The sequence below is a fragment of the Epargyreus clarus genome, unplaced genomic scaffold (genome assembly GCF_041222505.1).
Source record: "Epargyreus clarus isolate Ecla_fem2 unplaced genomic scaffold, WU_Ecla_fem_2.2 ptg000026l, whole genome shotgun sequence".
Lineage (NCBI taxonomy): Eukaryota > Metazoa > Arthropoda > Insecta > Lepidoptera > Hesperiidae > Epargyreus > Epargyreus clarus.
In genome coordinates this window covers 1568882-1584373 of record NW_027332233.1, presented here as the reverse complement: position 1 = coordinate 1584373, position 15492 = coordinate 1568882, and the positions used below count along the sequence as shown (strand labels likewise).

The following is a 15492-nucleotide window of genomic DNA, read 5'->3' as shown; positions in this document are numbered from 1 at the left end:
TACAATATTAAATTTAACAAGAAAATCAAACTTATAAGTTTAAACTTATTAATTGACGAACAAACTCGCCATAAAAGGAAAGTTTAAGAACGTTTGTCTGTTTTAAAACTGGTATGAGGTTATATTTCTTTCAACTGCTAGAGGTTTAATTCGTTGAAAACTCAAATTACAGTCTCAAAAGTCCGCCCCATGTGTCTTCCGGATGATATCTTATCATATTTCTTAGGAATTAATCTTTGAAAGAAAGATGATACACTGTTCTTTATAAAGAATCGTGTGATTGTGAATTTATTGCTTTTATTTTTTTTGATATTTGATTTGTACTGAGGGTTTTATATTGCTTTGTTTATTTTCAAGATTCAAATTTAAAGTGGCGTATTTGTTTATAGATTAGAAAATGTTCACTGTATTTCTATTAGTCACAAATATTCGTAGCTGTGGTGTTCTCTTATGTCCACGTATTTATGAGTCCTTAGATTTTGTTCTTCCCTTTTTTCTTTATATATTTTGTATTTTGTGTAACATGAAGAACACTAGAATAGAAGTATTGGCATTTACTAATTTATTAGTATCTGCATATACTGTAAAAGTACAGAAAGGTGATTGCATCACGAAAGGTCAATAATATAATACTTTTAACAAATCACCACACCCTGTAGCTGGTCAGTGTGGATATTTAATATAACGAATTGCACGATGATTTGTCAGCGATGCATTCCGCAGTCCTTGCTGCGTCCAATATGAACCCGCTGTATGTAGCGCTTGTTGTATTGTCCTTGTCATATAGATGGTTTATTTTCATATGTCTTTGCGCCCATGTCCCTAAGCCTTTCTCGTAAAAAGACAAATTAATGTTTTGAATCTGAGCTCCTAGATTTAAGTTGTTTTTATTTATAACACAATCGAAACCCTTTGTAACTTATAAATTGATGTTTATTTGGATTTCCTTGTATATGCATATTTTGTATTTAGGGGAGTGAAAAATATTCAGCTTTTGTTACTCAATAAATGGATTTAAAATTTTAAGGATAATAAAACGATTTTTCACAAAATACAACACTCTGTAGCTGGGCAATGTAGGTATTTAAGCTAACAAATTGCGCGGTGATTTGTCAGCGATGCATTCCGCAGTTCTTGCTGCGCCCAATATGGGCCCGCCGTATATGGCGCGCGTCTTATTGTCTTCTCAACCAGGATCCTTGGGATTCTTACGCGTCTACTCATTTTTTGGTTAATCTTTATTGTTGGTGCGGAAAAAATATGCTGGTTGGTGAGAATCAGTGATTTTGTTTTGGAACCGTCATTGTCTTTTGTGTAGGATGAAATATATTTGAAATTCCTACTAGTTATTCAGGATTGATGAAAATTTTCTAAAACTTTCGGGTTTGTGTATATTTTATATTAATTGAATTCATGCCTTGTCTAACACATCATGTAGTCTATCTTGATTTTCATTATTTTTGAAGTTTCAAAATTTCTTGCAAATTATAAAAATAAACTCTTCTTCCTTGTAATTTTAGCTGTCCAATATAAAGGGGCCAGCATTCATCATTTCCATTAACATGTTGGATCTTGAAATGAAAACTATTTATTTTTTATTAAAGATAATTGCGATAGAACTATTAGACCAATGTGCTAAGAATTTACAATTCTTAATAAAAGAAAAAACATATTAATCAGTATCACATTCTCACTCATTCGTGCAACGAGGGATAGTAATTCGACACGCGTACCAGGGGATTGGTAAAAAATCTATTAAGAACCTGTGGAGAACCCTGAGCTCATTAGGACCCATTCATTTTCGAGTTGAAAGTTTTTTCTTGATTAGATCCGCTCAGCTAGATTTTATACTAAGATTAGATGTTAATACTTATGTCATGTTTTCTCATCATAACAATAATCTTGATTGTTATTACTTTCTATAATAGCTTTGTTTAAATTTAATTCTATATACATAAGCATATAATATGCTGACTATATTTGTCGTTAGAAATTAATTTAAGACTTGTTTCAACGGCGATGAAAAATTGAGGAATCAAAACGCTTGAGAGTTCTTAAAAAGTTCACAAAAATGTGTTAAGCGTATCAATACTATGGCCTAAAATTTTCACCTCTAAGAGGACAACCTTGCCTTACTGTGAACCGTAATGGGTTGACGATGATATGGACTGACAGAATTGAATTAATTAAATGAATTGAAATGTATTATTATGATGAATTATTTGTTGACATTCGAAGCGCAATTGCTTAGTAAATTAAAAACTTCTAGACCTGTCAGCCCCTGCGCGTTGTTAGTTAGTCAGTGTTAGAGTTTTATAAGACTTTCTCCAATCTCTTCTTAACTCTGATACCTAAGATTAAAGGCATAATTTAAAATTCACTACAACAATGTTTAGCTCGAGCACCAAAGATAGTGTACCACAATGGCCGATTGTTTGCTATCCTGGCTAAACTTTTTAATTATAGCTATCTACTGATAGCTGACAAGACGGCTGCCTATCTGCTGCGAGGACAATGGCGTATTATTATTACACGCTAGACGTCGCCACATTACTTTATTGGTCTCTGCCGGCCTTTACGCTGATTGAGCTTGGCCCAAGTTATAAGCGACAGATACAGTTAAAACTAATTGAGTTTTATTTTCTGTTAGAATTCTATTTATATTTAATTCTTGTTTTATTTGTATTGATAATTTTTTGTTCTGGACTAAAACAGGTTGAAAGATCAAGTGGTCAAGTTTAGTAATTGGAGAGTCACTCGAAAGGCTAGTGTCACACATAGGCCGGATGTAAATAGAAAAAGAGAAAAAAAAATAGGTTTAGTTGCTCATTTTGAATACGTTTATGGTCAGCAGCATATTGGCTATAAAGAGTGATTAGGCGACCATGATAACTTGCAACTGGGTATTCTGTGCAACTTAGCAGTAATGTGTTTGCGAAAAAAATATAAGAAGCATACACTTTGTAAAAACCGATTAATTTAATAAATATAAATGGCGACATCTCATAACTTGCACCGTCGCACGTTAAAGGAAATGTGCATCCCATGCGCTGTTGATCACGCCTGTTTGTAGCGGTCTAAGGGCGACACCTCGCTAGCAGAAACAACCATTTTAATATGAATATTGTATTGAGTGATGATTTTGTATCTTTTAATTTCTATTTTATGCCCTTAGGAGAAAGGGTTTTACATACCCTCTATAATGCGAAATTACATTATATAGTGAAATGCTAGCCAACATTATATACTTATTGTAGAAGTATTCACCACCTACCTATTTTATAATTGCTTATAACTAAAATACCTTAGCGGATGTGTAAACATTATTACACAATTTAGGAACACATATGACTGCAACAAAGAAGAATTCATTTTTAAATTTAAATATTTATAGCAAAATAATTTAAAAGTAAATATTTATAGCAAAGCAACCCTAGATTCAGAAAGCCCAAAGCTTAGCGGTCGACAACAAAGAGCATTGTGCGCACGCGCCTCCTTCGCGCTACGAAAATGGGCGGGGCCTGCGGATAGCCTTATAGAAATATCAACGGTGTGGAAATCCCGCAAACTCTAGACAATTACAAGCTATTTTTTACTTAGATATTTCTTAATAAATAACACTTCGGTACGGATTACTGGAGAATAGTACTAATTGCACTCTACCATGTCAGATATTTTCAAACTGCCCAGAACGCGCCCAAGAAGGCTTAACAACTGCTATCCAGTAAAGACAACTGGGACCTACGGCTTAACATTCCCTCCGTGTAACGTTCCATTACTTTGTAAATCGAAAAATTAAACTGAAAGATTGAGACAGTATGGGACATATCATCGCTACTTATATTTATTACGTGAAGCAGTTCTTGTCTTTCCCTGAAGCTGAACCCCTCTTTTTTCTGAACTTACAGATTATGGGCGGCAAATACTACTATCACGTGGACTGCAAGCTTATAGAAAAACGATTAAACTTATATATAAAATTCTCGTATCATAATGTTAGTTACCGTACTCCTCCGTGTAAAATTTGGTGAAAATCAGTAAAGCTGTTTGCTTTACTGATTTTCACCAAATTTTATATGCATATTCAGTAAGTCTGAGAATCGGCTACTATCTATTCATACCCCTAAGTGAGAAGTGTTGTTCACCCTTAACATTTTTTTATTTATATGGCAACACAACGTTTGCCGGATCAGCTAGTATCTATATATACGAGCTGCTTGGTATGCGCGCTCCAATAGTACTTCACTAGATAAAAAATCACTTACCATTACGAACACCACGGAACAAATGCGAAACTTGGGCGGTTCTGGGCAACTTTACGACGGTATTGGTGGTCCGCCACAGAGTTCAGTGTCTAGTAGTATTGACCTGAGATAGTGTTATCCTATTACTGCTTTTATGATTTATTTTTACGAGACAGACGCCGTTGGAAGATTAATTGTGTTCGTGTAAACTTTATGTTAAAGTAACGTTATTAATTTATTGAGTGTAATATAGAAATGGAACCATAAAATATTTACTGTAAATAACTGGATTTAATCATTTTATTAACGATATAATTATTTTATTTATATTAATCAAAAGAAATCAAAAATGAATCAATTTTCTACGTTCTAATCAGATAGATTGTATTTTTAGAAAGCGTTATTATATAAACGAAGCCCGTTATTTCTGTAAACTTTTAGAAAACACATTGGCCGTTACTATACGCATTTACCATGAATTTACTTAGTATTCTTTTTACTACTCAGATCAAAACATAGCGTTCCATCACTGTTAGACGGCAGATATAATTGCTATCAAATTCGAATAGTAAATACCTTTTAAATTACAGTATAAACTATTGATGCAAGAAAGAGAAATAGATCTTGTAGTGGTACCACCATCAAAACCCCTAAAAGAACCACCAATATTAACCGTTCCAATCAACTCAAACGCCCTACTTTCATCAGAAGGGCAGGCCATTCCCTTATTCAGCTATAACTGTCCTACGCCAACAGAGTACTACAGTTACCGTCCGAAAAACCAGCGTAGCTAGGAAGTTTCCCTTTTATAGACTTTCTCGGGAACCCTGTAACTGTTGTGGCACAATTAGACTGTAGCGGACTGTAGCAAAAACGGTGACACTGTGTAGCTTGCGGAGATATTGTACTTAGTCGTACCATACATATAAATATATTTAGGTACGTTTTAGCAGTTCACATCTCGTAAAGTGCCTCTTATTATCATTAACTATATTTTTATGACGTTATAAAAATTTAATTTTAATTATTGTGTTTGGATATTGTTTTGAAATTTAAATTTGTAAGGGTGGAAAGCATAATAAGTGGTTACTTACTTAATATCGTGAAAATGTATCATTGTTGAGGTTAACATGCTAAAGAGAAAATCAAGCTCTATATGCTAAGACAGAAAAAAAGGTAGTCTATGTTATTGCCACAATTTAGATGAATCCTAAAAAATATGTAACGTAAAATCCCTAAAACCGTTTGGGCTACACGGCGCGTCAATAAATGAGAAAACACTTAAAAACATTACCCTCCATAGCCGGGTAAAAAGAGGATTGCTTCAGCAACCTTTACAATGATATTTTTAACATAATTGCAAACACGTTCCCCACTAAACTGGACCACGTCAATAGCTGAAGCGGCAGTAAATCAGCAGAAACGAACCGTTGCACAAGGCATTCCAACAATTGACACTGTGCCCCATGGTGACCCACATTTAGCACCGAAATATTGCGGCCTGGCCGACACTGTAACATTGGAAGTAGGGTAATGTGGGCACGGGTAATATATTAAGCTTGATGGCCGAGCTTCTTTTCATAATAACAATATATGATGTGTAGTACAGACAGGAATGCAGCCCATCGCCTATGTTAAGTCGTATTTCATAATCTATTTACCCTGCTCTCGATATGGAATGAGTTAATGCATAGAGATTAAATAAAGTTCATTGGTAAATAATATAATTAGCTGCAAATCACTCGTCATTAATCCATTACAGATTAAGAGGCCGCATTTGACAAGGTATCGACATAGTAAAGAAAGGTTTCTTTACTAATGTATCAATGTATCACTTCTTCTATTGCAATGCATTAAGGTGCCACATTTAAGGTTTTTAAATGTTGCTTGCCGTATAGTCCTGATGAGAGTATTTTTATAAAGTTGAAAACGAAACTTTAGTCGCATTTGCTATAAGAGAAAACACTTTATTTTTACTTCCCTCCGTCTCCTTTAAAATACTACGCAGATACATATTTTAATGAGTCAAACTTATATTCTTTATCAGTATTGGAGTAGAATAGTGAAGTTTAGCTACTGCATGCGGTATGTTCAGCTGTATAACGACATCTCAGCAGTGGTGTCTCCCTGCTATAAGGGTGGTAGTCATAGTAAATGGTACGGGTTCCTGCCCAGGTCAAGTGAGAGCACCGCTACCTTCGACTTACACTATAAGCATCAAACACCATAGAGAACATGACGAAATGAAGCAGGAAACGTTTAGTTGGACAAGTCAAACAATGTGTTTGGACACGAGCCGCGAACAAAGGCGTTGTTAGCTGATTTACAACGTGCGTGACAGACGGTCTGCATTGTGCGTCGTGCCGTGTGACAGATGAGCTAATCACATATAAGATATTTGTTTGATTTTCTTCGCTAAATATAAGAGATGGGTATATCTCGAGAAGCTTGTGAAGATTGTAGACAAACAGTAAAATAAAGAAAACTTCAAAGAAAATTAGGTTGACAATTGGGTGAATAGATTTTTTGTTTGGGTCTGGATAAAAGAAACTTGAAAAGCTTACAACTTTAACGCTTATAAGTTACACTTTATTTTAACCATCTATTACTATATATTTGCTTCTTTTTAATTGAGTGGATGGGAATTGAACTATTTATTAATTTATTTAAGAAGCACGGCAACATGATAAAATTTAATTTTGTTGTGTATTCATTATATATAATTGATATTTGTGCAATTAATATAAATAGTTTTAAGACCGCTTTTTTCATAAAAAATAGTACTTAGCACAAAAGGTTGTACTTACTTATCTATCTAATAAAAATACGAAACAAGCAAACCCATTCGAGTCCGTTAGCGTTAAACAGCAAGACATAAACTTAACTGGCAATACAAACATAGCGGTTCTGTTTTCGAAACTGGCAACATATAAAATCGATTATGCGCGCGCAAGATGGCGGCTTTCCACGGTTCCTACACGATATTCAAAGTGGAATGCGATGTTCTGGCGGCTTACATTAGTGTGTTACGATTTATATTTCAACAATAGCTAACATACTCATATCAGCTTAGTGCACTAGCCGGAGGGTTTAAAAGCGCTGAACAATGAATGCGAACACCAAAGGCCCAGATTGCGCATGATCCGAGAAGGCCTTAGTTCTAAAGTGCAAATACGGTTATTTATATTGTAGACAGTAATTTTTCTGGTAGTCTATTTTTTATGAACTGAAGTAACAAATTTAGATACTGACTAAGTCCTCGGAGGCAGCCACGCATTTGTTGTCTACTTCAGGCAGCACTCCAATCTTAAGATGTTTATTACAAAATGTCATGGTCGGCACTGGCTACATATTAAATCTCGTTTTACTACTGTTAATTGCGCAAGCGACTTGTCCTTTTTAAACAAAAAATCAGGTTAAGTTGAATATAAATTTTAAAGACCTGAAGTCATAATATTTCAGCGTCAGCGATCAGAGATCGTTGTCGCTGAATGGCCAAAATGTAACCAAAACGTGCATAAAGATTTTATCATCACATCTGATCATCGCGGTCTCGTAGTACATCAAGTGTGGAGTATTATACGTCCAGTTTGTCGCAAGATAACCTTATTGCACACGGAACTGTTAGAGATCCATAGATACCGCTACTGAATGCTGTTAATTTTCGAGAATTCAGCGATACGCTATTTAGGGACAAATGAGAAAAAGTCGCCATTACTGCTCCGAGACGTGTCGCCGGCTTATAAGGAGCTCGGGCTGAATGGGACCAACGGGTAATGGACAGCTATTGTGATATAAAAACTAGAATCGTGCTGAGAACTGTTAGCCCATCCCTGTTCGCAGAAATGTTGCGAGTACGTAGTTATTAACCTTCCCTACTTTCGATTTTAGTACAATTCATTAATAAGTCATCGGAATAGCTTATAATAGCTCGCACTTAATTGCGCAAATCATAAGCGCAGTGGCCGTCAAGCTATATACTGTGCAGAGTTTTAGGTTCAAACTTGGTGCGAACAGGGAAGTATGATGATGCCCCTGTATCATCAAACCTAACAATTGTTAAAACTATATGCTGAAGTCCCTGATTAAGCCTAGAGTTTTATGTGTATTTATTGTTATTGTCAGACATGTTAAAAATGTAGTGTTCAGACATGACTACTTTACCTAAAAAAATAACGTATAAATGGTAAAACATACAAAATAACATATATTGTGAAGTAATTCTCAATGGTCATAAAAGGGATAAACGGTTTGCTCATAAGCGGTCATCTGAACTCACGATATAAATTAAATAAAATGTATGTAATTATAAATAACACGTAATAATTTCGCTTTCCTACACTTATCGTAAAGCAGTAATTAGGTTTCATAAATATCGCTTGTTAGCGCAAAAAAAGGAACATTTTTCCACACACTTACGGGGCAAGCGGGGTAAATTGTCCTCTTCTTGAAACTTAAATGTCACGCTCACCGTATTCGGTTGAAGAAGATTCATCGCGTAAATTTTTGACTGCGGTCACGAATAAAGTGTCTGTCACGCAGTGTAATAATAGTGACAGTATTTTTTACGATTTACGATTTTACACGTGTGTCTTCTCTCTGTGTGATCTACTCTCGGAGTGTAGTGAGAGTGTTATAGGCTACTAGCTGACCCGGCAAACGTTGTTGCTATTTAAATAAAAAAATGTTAAGGGTGAACAAACCTTACCACTTGAGGTATACAAAATAGGTAGTAGCCGATTCTCAGACCTACTGAATATGCATATAAAATTTGGTGAAAATCGGTAAAGCCGTTTCGGAGGAGTACGGTAACTAACATTTTGACACGAGAATTTTATATATAAGATACTTCACCACGCTGACCAAGCAAATTGGTTGACATAACAAAACTTTAAAAAGTTTTTTAAATTCAAACTCTTTAAGCGTCAAGTTTTCCGCACAACTTCATCCTTAAGTACTTATAGCAAGTGTTAAATATTCCTGGCAATATTGTTTACAAATTAATATGTTATTTTTTGATATAATAGGTGTACCTATTAATATATAATAGGTATACATATCTATTGATAATTTAAATATTATGTAAATATACTTAATTATATAGTAATAATTAACTAACAGTTATTTAATATCCATGAAGTACATATATTACTTTGATATTGTATCCAAAATATACCTTTATAATGAGGGTAAACGTAGAATGCAGTGACACTTTTGTGGAACACTTAAAATAGAACGTTACGCTGCTCGAATTAATAGTGATTTATATTTTAAATTTATTAAAATGGTCTTATAAATGATGATTAGTATAAGACATAAGTTAGTCATGTATAACATATAGTTCTGTTGGTAGTCCTTAAAATAAATAAATAAATAAATGAAGACGGCCAGTCTTGATCACTTTTGGGGTGAGTGTAACACAAGTTATAATTATTTCTAAAATGTACTTTGAAAAATCAGAAAAGTGTGGCTTGATCTCGTGATATTATTATTTTTAAATACCGATCGTTTTAAGTATGTAATGATCCTGATGTCACGTCGAATAGAGTTATGGGTATATATAACTTTGACATTATTCAGTTATTTAGTGGTTGTTCTTGCAAGAGTTATTGTAGTAAACTCTACTCTACCCTTTAATTTTACTTTTATTATAAATATGATATTTCGTGTGGGCTAATGTTATCCATCGGTTGCAATAGATTTATTTTGAAAAATTGCTTCATAATTGTAAATACCGTAACGCCTTCTCTCTCCACGTACATAATTATCTACTTTGAGTAAAGGTGGTCCTAATAGAGTCGATCCATATGCCTTCGGCGAACAAAGACTTCAAAGCGTCGAAATAGCCTTCGAGGTATGGTTTTCTGACTTGATCTTTGCCAAACATCAATAAAGAGCCTAACGACCGCTGAGTCACCTGCGATGACGCTCAAGCCAAGATTCAAAGCCAACAAAACCGTGCAAAATTTGCCCGACACATAACCGTAAATGGGAACCATTAGCTGTCAAAAGGCGAGTTATTTGCAAGGTTATTGCTCTAACGTATTTCGTTAAGATGTGCGAAAAGTTTAGGACATTTTGAGGTTTCAATCCGCTTGGCGTGGTAGTCACTTTAGGTTTTAACACACAATGTGTTTTGGATTTAATGTCCGGCCAGGCGCTAAAGCTGCTAAAAACCTCTACTCGGAGTAGAAATTCAATTTGATCTTGGTCTGGGTATATACTCGTTATCGGACTCCTAAAAATATGATAAAACAAAAAAGAAAAAATCGACCCCGTGATTAGACCGCCTGTATAATGTACCTACATGAGTCTTTGAAAATGGCTTCATTTGCCCCATTTGCCCCTAATAAACGCCGTAAAGTATTTTATGCAATTATACTATCATACATTTTACACAAATTTTACTCTTAAGTATTTCAATACTATTACGTAAGAAAGCGAGAGTGATTGTTTAAGAAAGGATTGATGAAATAAATCTGTAAAGGATCGTAAAAACCATTTGTTTATCCCATGTTTACGAGCGCGCTATCAATGGACCATTATTAGGGACATCGTAACCACACTGACCTACAAAAGGGAAAAGTAATGAGATTTCCTGTCGTTAAGATACGTAAAAGTGTCTTGTTTGTTTAAAACAGAAAAGTAATAAAAATAATTATTGAATATAATAAAAAAATGGCTAAGAGCAAGCCGAACTTACACACGGAGGATTCTGTATAAAAAATCAATACATATAATTAATTATTAGTATTTTATCATAGCAGCTATAAGTGTAAATGCATTGTGAAAATTAGAACTGCCGATCACGGTTCAATAGATAAGGAAAAACGCCAAAAAGTAGCGGTTGTTGTATGGAGGTCGCCATTTATTTTTAATGTATTTTCATTTTAGTTTTATATTTATGTTATATTTTATATGTTATATTTGTTTTATATATATTTTAGCAGCTAGCGTTACACATATTATGTAAAATTTTCAAGTGTAAGTATGTCTATTATGGTTCAAGAGATTTAGCCTTTTGACAGACAGCGGAGGCTTAGTAATACGGTTCCGTTTTAACCCTTTGCATAGGAAACCCTAAAAATGATACTTAAGTATATGTGGTAGAATCCGTTCGACCGGGGTGGTACCGCCCCACTTATAATAACTTTCTGTACATAATAATTTGATTCAAATTAGAGATTTTGTGATTAACTTTCGTGTCCCGCAAAATTAGATTAGATAATAATCAGCTAATGTATTAAGGGGTTACAACCCTATATTTTTATAATAAACCCTTTGCGTGTTGAGAATGATTAATAATGATAAAAATGTTAATTTATAAAATCATGAGACTTAATATTCTAAAGGTGGACTCTGTGATACCGTCTTCTATGTTGCGATTTATTTTGCTGTTTTAGGTCGAAAGGTGTGTTAATACATAATTACATGAGTCATTTCAGTTGAGATTGTAAAGCATTTCTGACTGACTTTAGGTGTGATGTCAATCCGAGAATTGTTTAAGATGAGCTACAGGATATGACCATTTGTTAGTAATATGAAAAAGCCATGTCCTCTCGTACAGTTAGTAACGCTACTCAACTACTATGCACTACTGTGTAGCTAGCGTACTACAATATCTATTGTAACTACATTGTCACAATTGGCTGTGTCTAATTTATTTCTTGTAACACAAACATTTTACACAGCATTTCAAAATTTATAAATGAACGTAAGCCTTCATTGAGATTTCATCTACAAAGAATGGTAAATAAACTATCAAAATGTATTTCCGTGCATATTTTGAAAACAATTTCTGTAGTAATGTATGTACCTAAATTTACCCGTATGTAATCATTATGCGGGTTAATTCGCTGTGTACAAATTACAAATCTATTATATAAAATCCGCATAAGCGGTGCGTTCCTTTGAAAAATGTACGTAAAATAATAGTGTATCCGGCAGATGGGTCTGTTTTCCCTGACGCCTCGTGCGTTAGTTTGTTTGTTTGTTATTAAGTTTAACGCGACGCACGCGCACGCAACTGTTATTAGATTCGGTTACGGAGCTTAGGGCTGGCACATTAATCTTTTAGTCAATATTATGTATTATTATAACGTCTAATTATAAGTGTTGTTGTGTTTGTAAAACTAATACATAATAAATATCACAACCAAATATGTATTGTTCCAACTTATATTAGAAGTTTTATTCCGTGGTACGAGAAGGGTGTGCCAAGATTACGATACTTAGTTCTTGGGGATAATCACATAATCAGTCTAAGATTTATTACAAATGTGTATGGGTGCTCAGTAACCATAATATAGGAACCATATAGGTACATGCTTATTCTTAAAATTAAAATTATTCGAATGAAACAGTTTTTACTTTCAATTTTTTTATTAGTTATAAGTAAAATTACCAACCCTGTGACAAGGATCAACGCATGTTATTACAAAATGAAATTCAGATGAACTGCCGAACGGTTTTCAAGTTCATACACCGGGCTATTTGGGGAGCTCTATTTCGGATCCTCGAGGTACACCCAGGTTGGTAGGATGTTATGGTCGTAAAGCTATGCGAGGAAACTTTAATGCCATGTATACAAAATTGAGGATATTTTGTCGCGGTTCCGTGGGTATGCTTTCTAGGAAATGTAGAGTCGGTAGAGTAGAACAGAGGTCTTTTTTGATTAATAGATTTGATTTATTTGTCATTAATTGTTCATTTCTGTCGAGGATGCCTAAATTTAAATTCCTATAAACGTCAGTCTGAATAGAGAACCAACCTAGAATTCTTTGTGTAGCATCTTTGCTCACATAAGTTCAATAAAGCAACTTTGAACTTGAAAAGAACTTTGTTTATCATACTTAAAAATAATGTTGATAACATGTTAAAAAGTATTTTTACCGCCTGTCTTTTGCCGTTCTTAATTCAATTCTACCTAAGCTAAGAGGTGAAGCGTACTTCAACCATTATTTAGGCTGCTAATCAGTTCGATAATGGCAATAATATCCAGAGTACTGCCACAGTTACTTTAAACATTTCAATTAATATTTCGTCTACAATTATTAGTTAATTCATAGGTATTTCAATAAACATTTTTAATTTTTAATCTTTATTTTTCCGTAGGCGTGTGCCCCTCGCTACGTGTCGTTCGTGACTGCGAAGTTGAACCAGCGTGACGCGGTGGGCTCCTGCTACGTCGCGACGACGCCCGACGCCAACGAAGTCAAGGAGTTCTCGCCCTGTAGAAGCTGTAAGTTTTTTTAATTTGAATTTATTTTTAAAAAAGCCAGATACTGACATGACAGCTATCCTTCTGAATCTGTACTGTAAATTGAAGTTATCAAGTTTTTGTGTTTCATTTATGAAACTCACAAATAAAAAGAAGAGAATAATAAAAATATCATTCAATAGTTTTAAGAAGAACAATCACCTAAGCTAAATTAATTACCTATGAAACAAAAAAAAAGAACAAAATAATAAAAATACAAAAATGTCATTGAATAATTTTTAAGAACAACAATCGTATTAAATTACAAATTAAAAGCACTCTGCTATTATGGTAAAAAGCTCAGCTGTCATGGAGCACACATCAGAGTCATGATGGCGTAAAAGCGCGCGAAAAGCCCGCGCTCACTTCCGCCGGTAATGGCGGACGGGAGAGGTGAAATTAGCGTGACGGGACACGCGCCACGAGGCATTGATTTATTACAAAATGACGACTTACTTTTGCAACAAACTGTTTTATTGTTATTATTATATTTCTAGTATATCTGATTATGTTATATTGCCAACTACACAAATATTATTTTATTGTGTACGCATAGATTAGTAAATATACGTCGCCGCCTTGAAATTGAATGAAGCCACAAACGGCTTTTTAGTAAGTCCTTTTTTTGAATTCTTGACAAATAAAAACATTTCTAGAGAAAATTTACGAATAAATAACTAAAACTGCGTAATTTACATAATAAATAAATAATTACTACAAATATTTTAGGGACATTTTAGCACGGAGACGTGGAAAAGCTTTTTTACGCAACTACATATTTCAATTCTCAAAACTGGTAACATTTTCTTGTTAGGAGTGAGTAATCTTTACTAATCTATGTGTGTACGTCGGCAAATATTATTTTATTATAATAATCGTAATCGTCTTATAATGTCAACTACACGAATATTATGCGGCAACAAAAATAATAACAAAGGACGTCTATTGTCAAATGATTATATTTAATTTATATATCTTTTAATTTAAAGGCGATATGTATTCTAAATAATGTCGTTATAAAAGTAACGGAATGTTGACATTTAATTTACTTCTTAATATTTGTTATGGCATTAAATATTATCTGTTAGATGTATTAATTACTTATATTAAATACTAATGTTTATGTCATGATTGGTGCCTGCGTTCTAAAGAATGGAAATAATAATTATATTTAAAACAACTGTTATGCTATTATACTTACATAATATATATATTTTGTCTAGGGTATCGTACCGTGGAGGAGGGTGAGTATGTACATGTGGTATCGATGTCACAGCACCTGTACAGTGTAGTACTTACTTAATGTACATTGTCATATCACGTCACGTTTAACACACGAAAAATGAATTTATTTCCTATGTCATCCATTGCCTGGTCCTGGAATCAACAATAAACCTGATGTAATATCATTTAATCCTGGCAACATTCATTATTTCACTTTTATAAAAAAATATTTTGTCTTTAGTAATTGTAATATACAATTATACAGAGATGGTAATATTAAAAAAAAGAAAAAGTAAATTATCTTTATATTTTAAATCAGTGTAGAATTATTAATTTTGAAATTATAAAAATAAGATATAAAAGATATAAAAATAAGATGTAGATAAGTGTAATATGTCCAACGCACAGTAGTGCGTTTTGATTTTTTTTTGTATAAACATACAATGTTAGTAATACTTAAATGACGCACATATCTAAGTTTTGGTGTATTTCTTTAATACAAGTATAATGGAAACATCATTGATAATAAATTAATAAACTCCATTCTATACCTACCTAATTGTAATATTTTCCGTGTGATATAATATTGCATGTTATTGTACTATTGTGTAGATGGTCGTAGAATAGACAACGTGTTTGTGAATTTGAAAGAATTTTTATTATGAAAAATAGGATAAATATAGCTAATATATATTTTGGATGTGTTGTGTAAAATATAAAGATAATCAAATCTGTACCTTAATACACAGTTACATAAATATAGTA

The 15492-nt window shown here is 33.6% G+C and overlaps 1 protein-coding gene across 3 annotated transcripts in view; it reads left to right on the top strand.

Annotated features, from left to right (window-relative positions):
* if (integrin subunit alpha inflated) overlaps positions 1-15492 on the top strand; it is a 112760-nt gene that overhangs the window by 71225 nt on the left and 26043 nt on the right. For all 3 annotated transcript variants that reach the window (XM_073088183.1, XM_073088181.1, XM_073088182.1), the window contains exon 4: positions 13359-13485. In XM_073088183.1, the coding sequence (XP_072944284.1) occupies positions 13359-13485 (127 nt within the window). The remainder of the gene's footprint in view (positions 1-13358; positions 13486-15492) is intronic.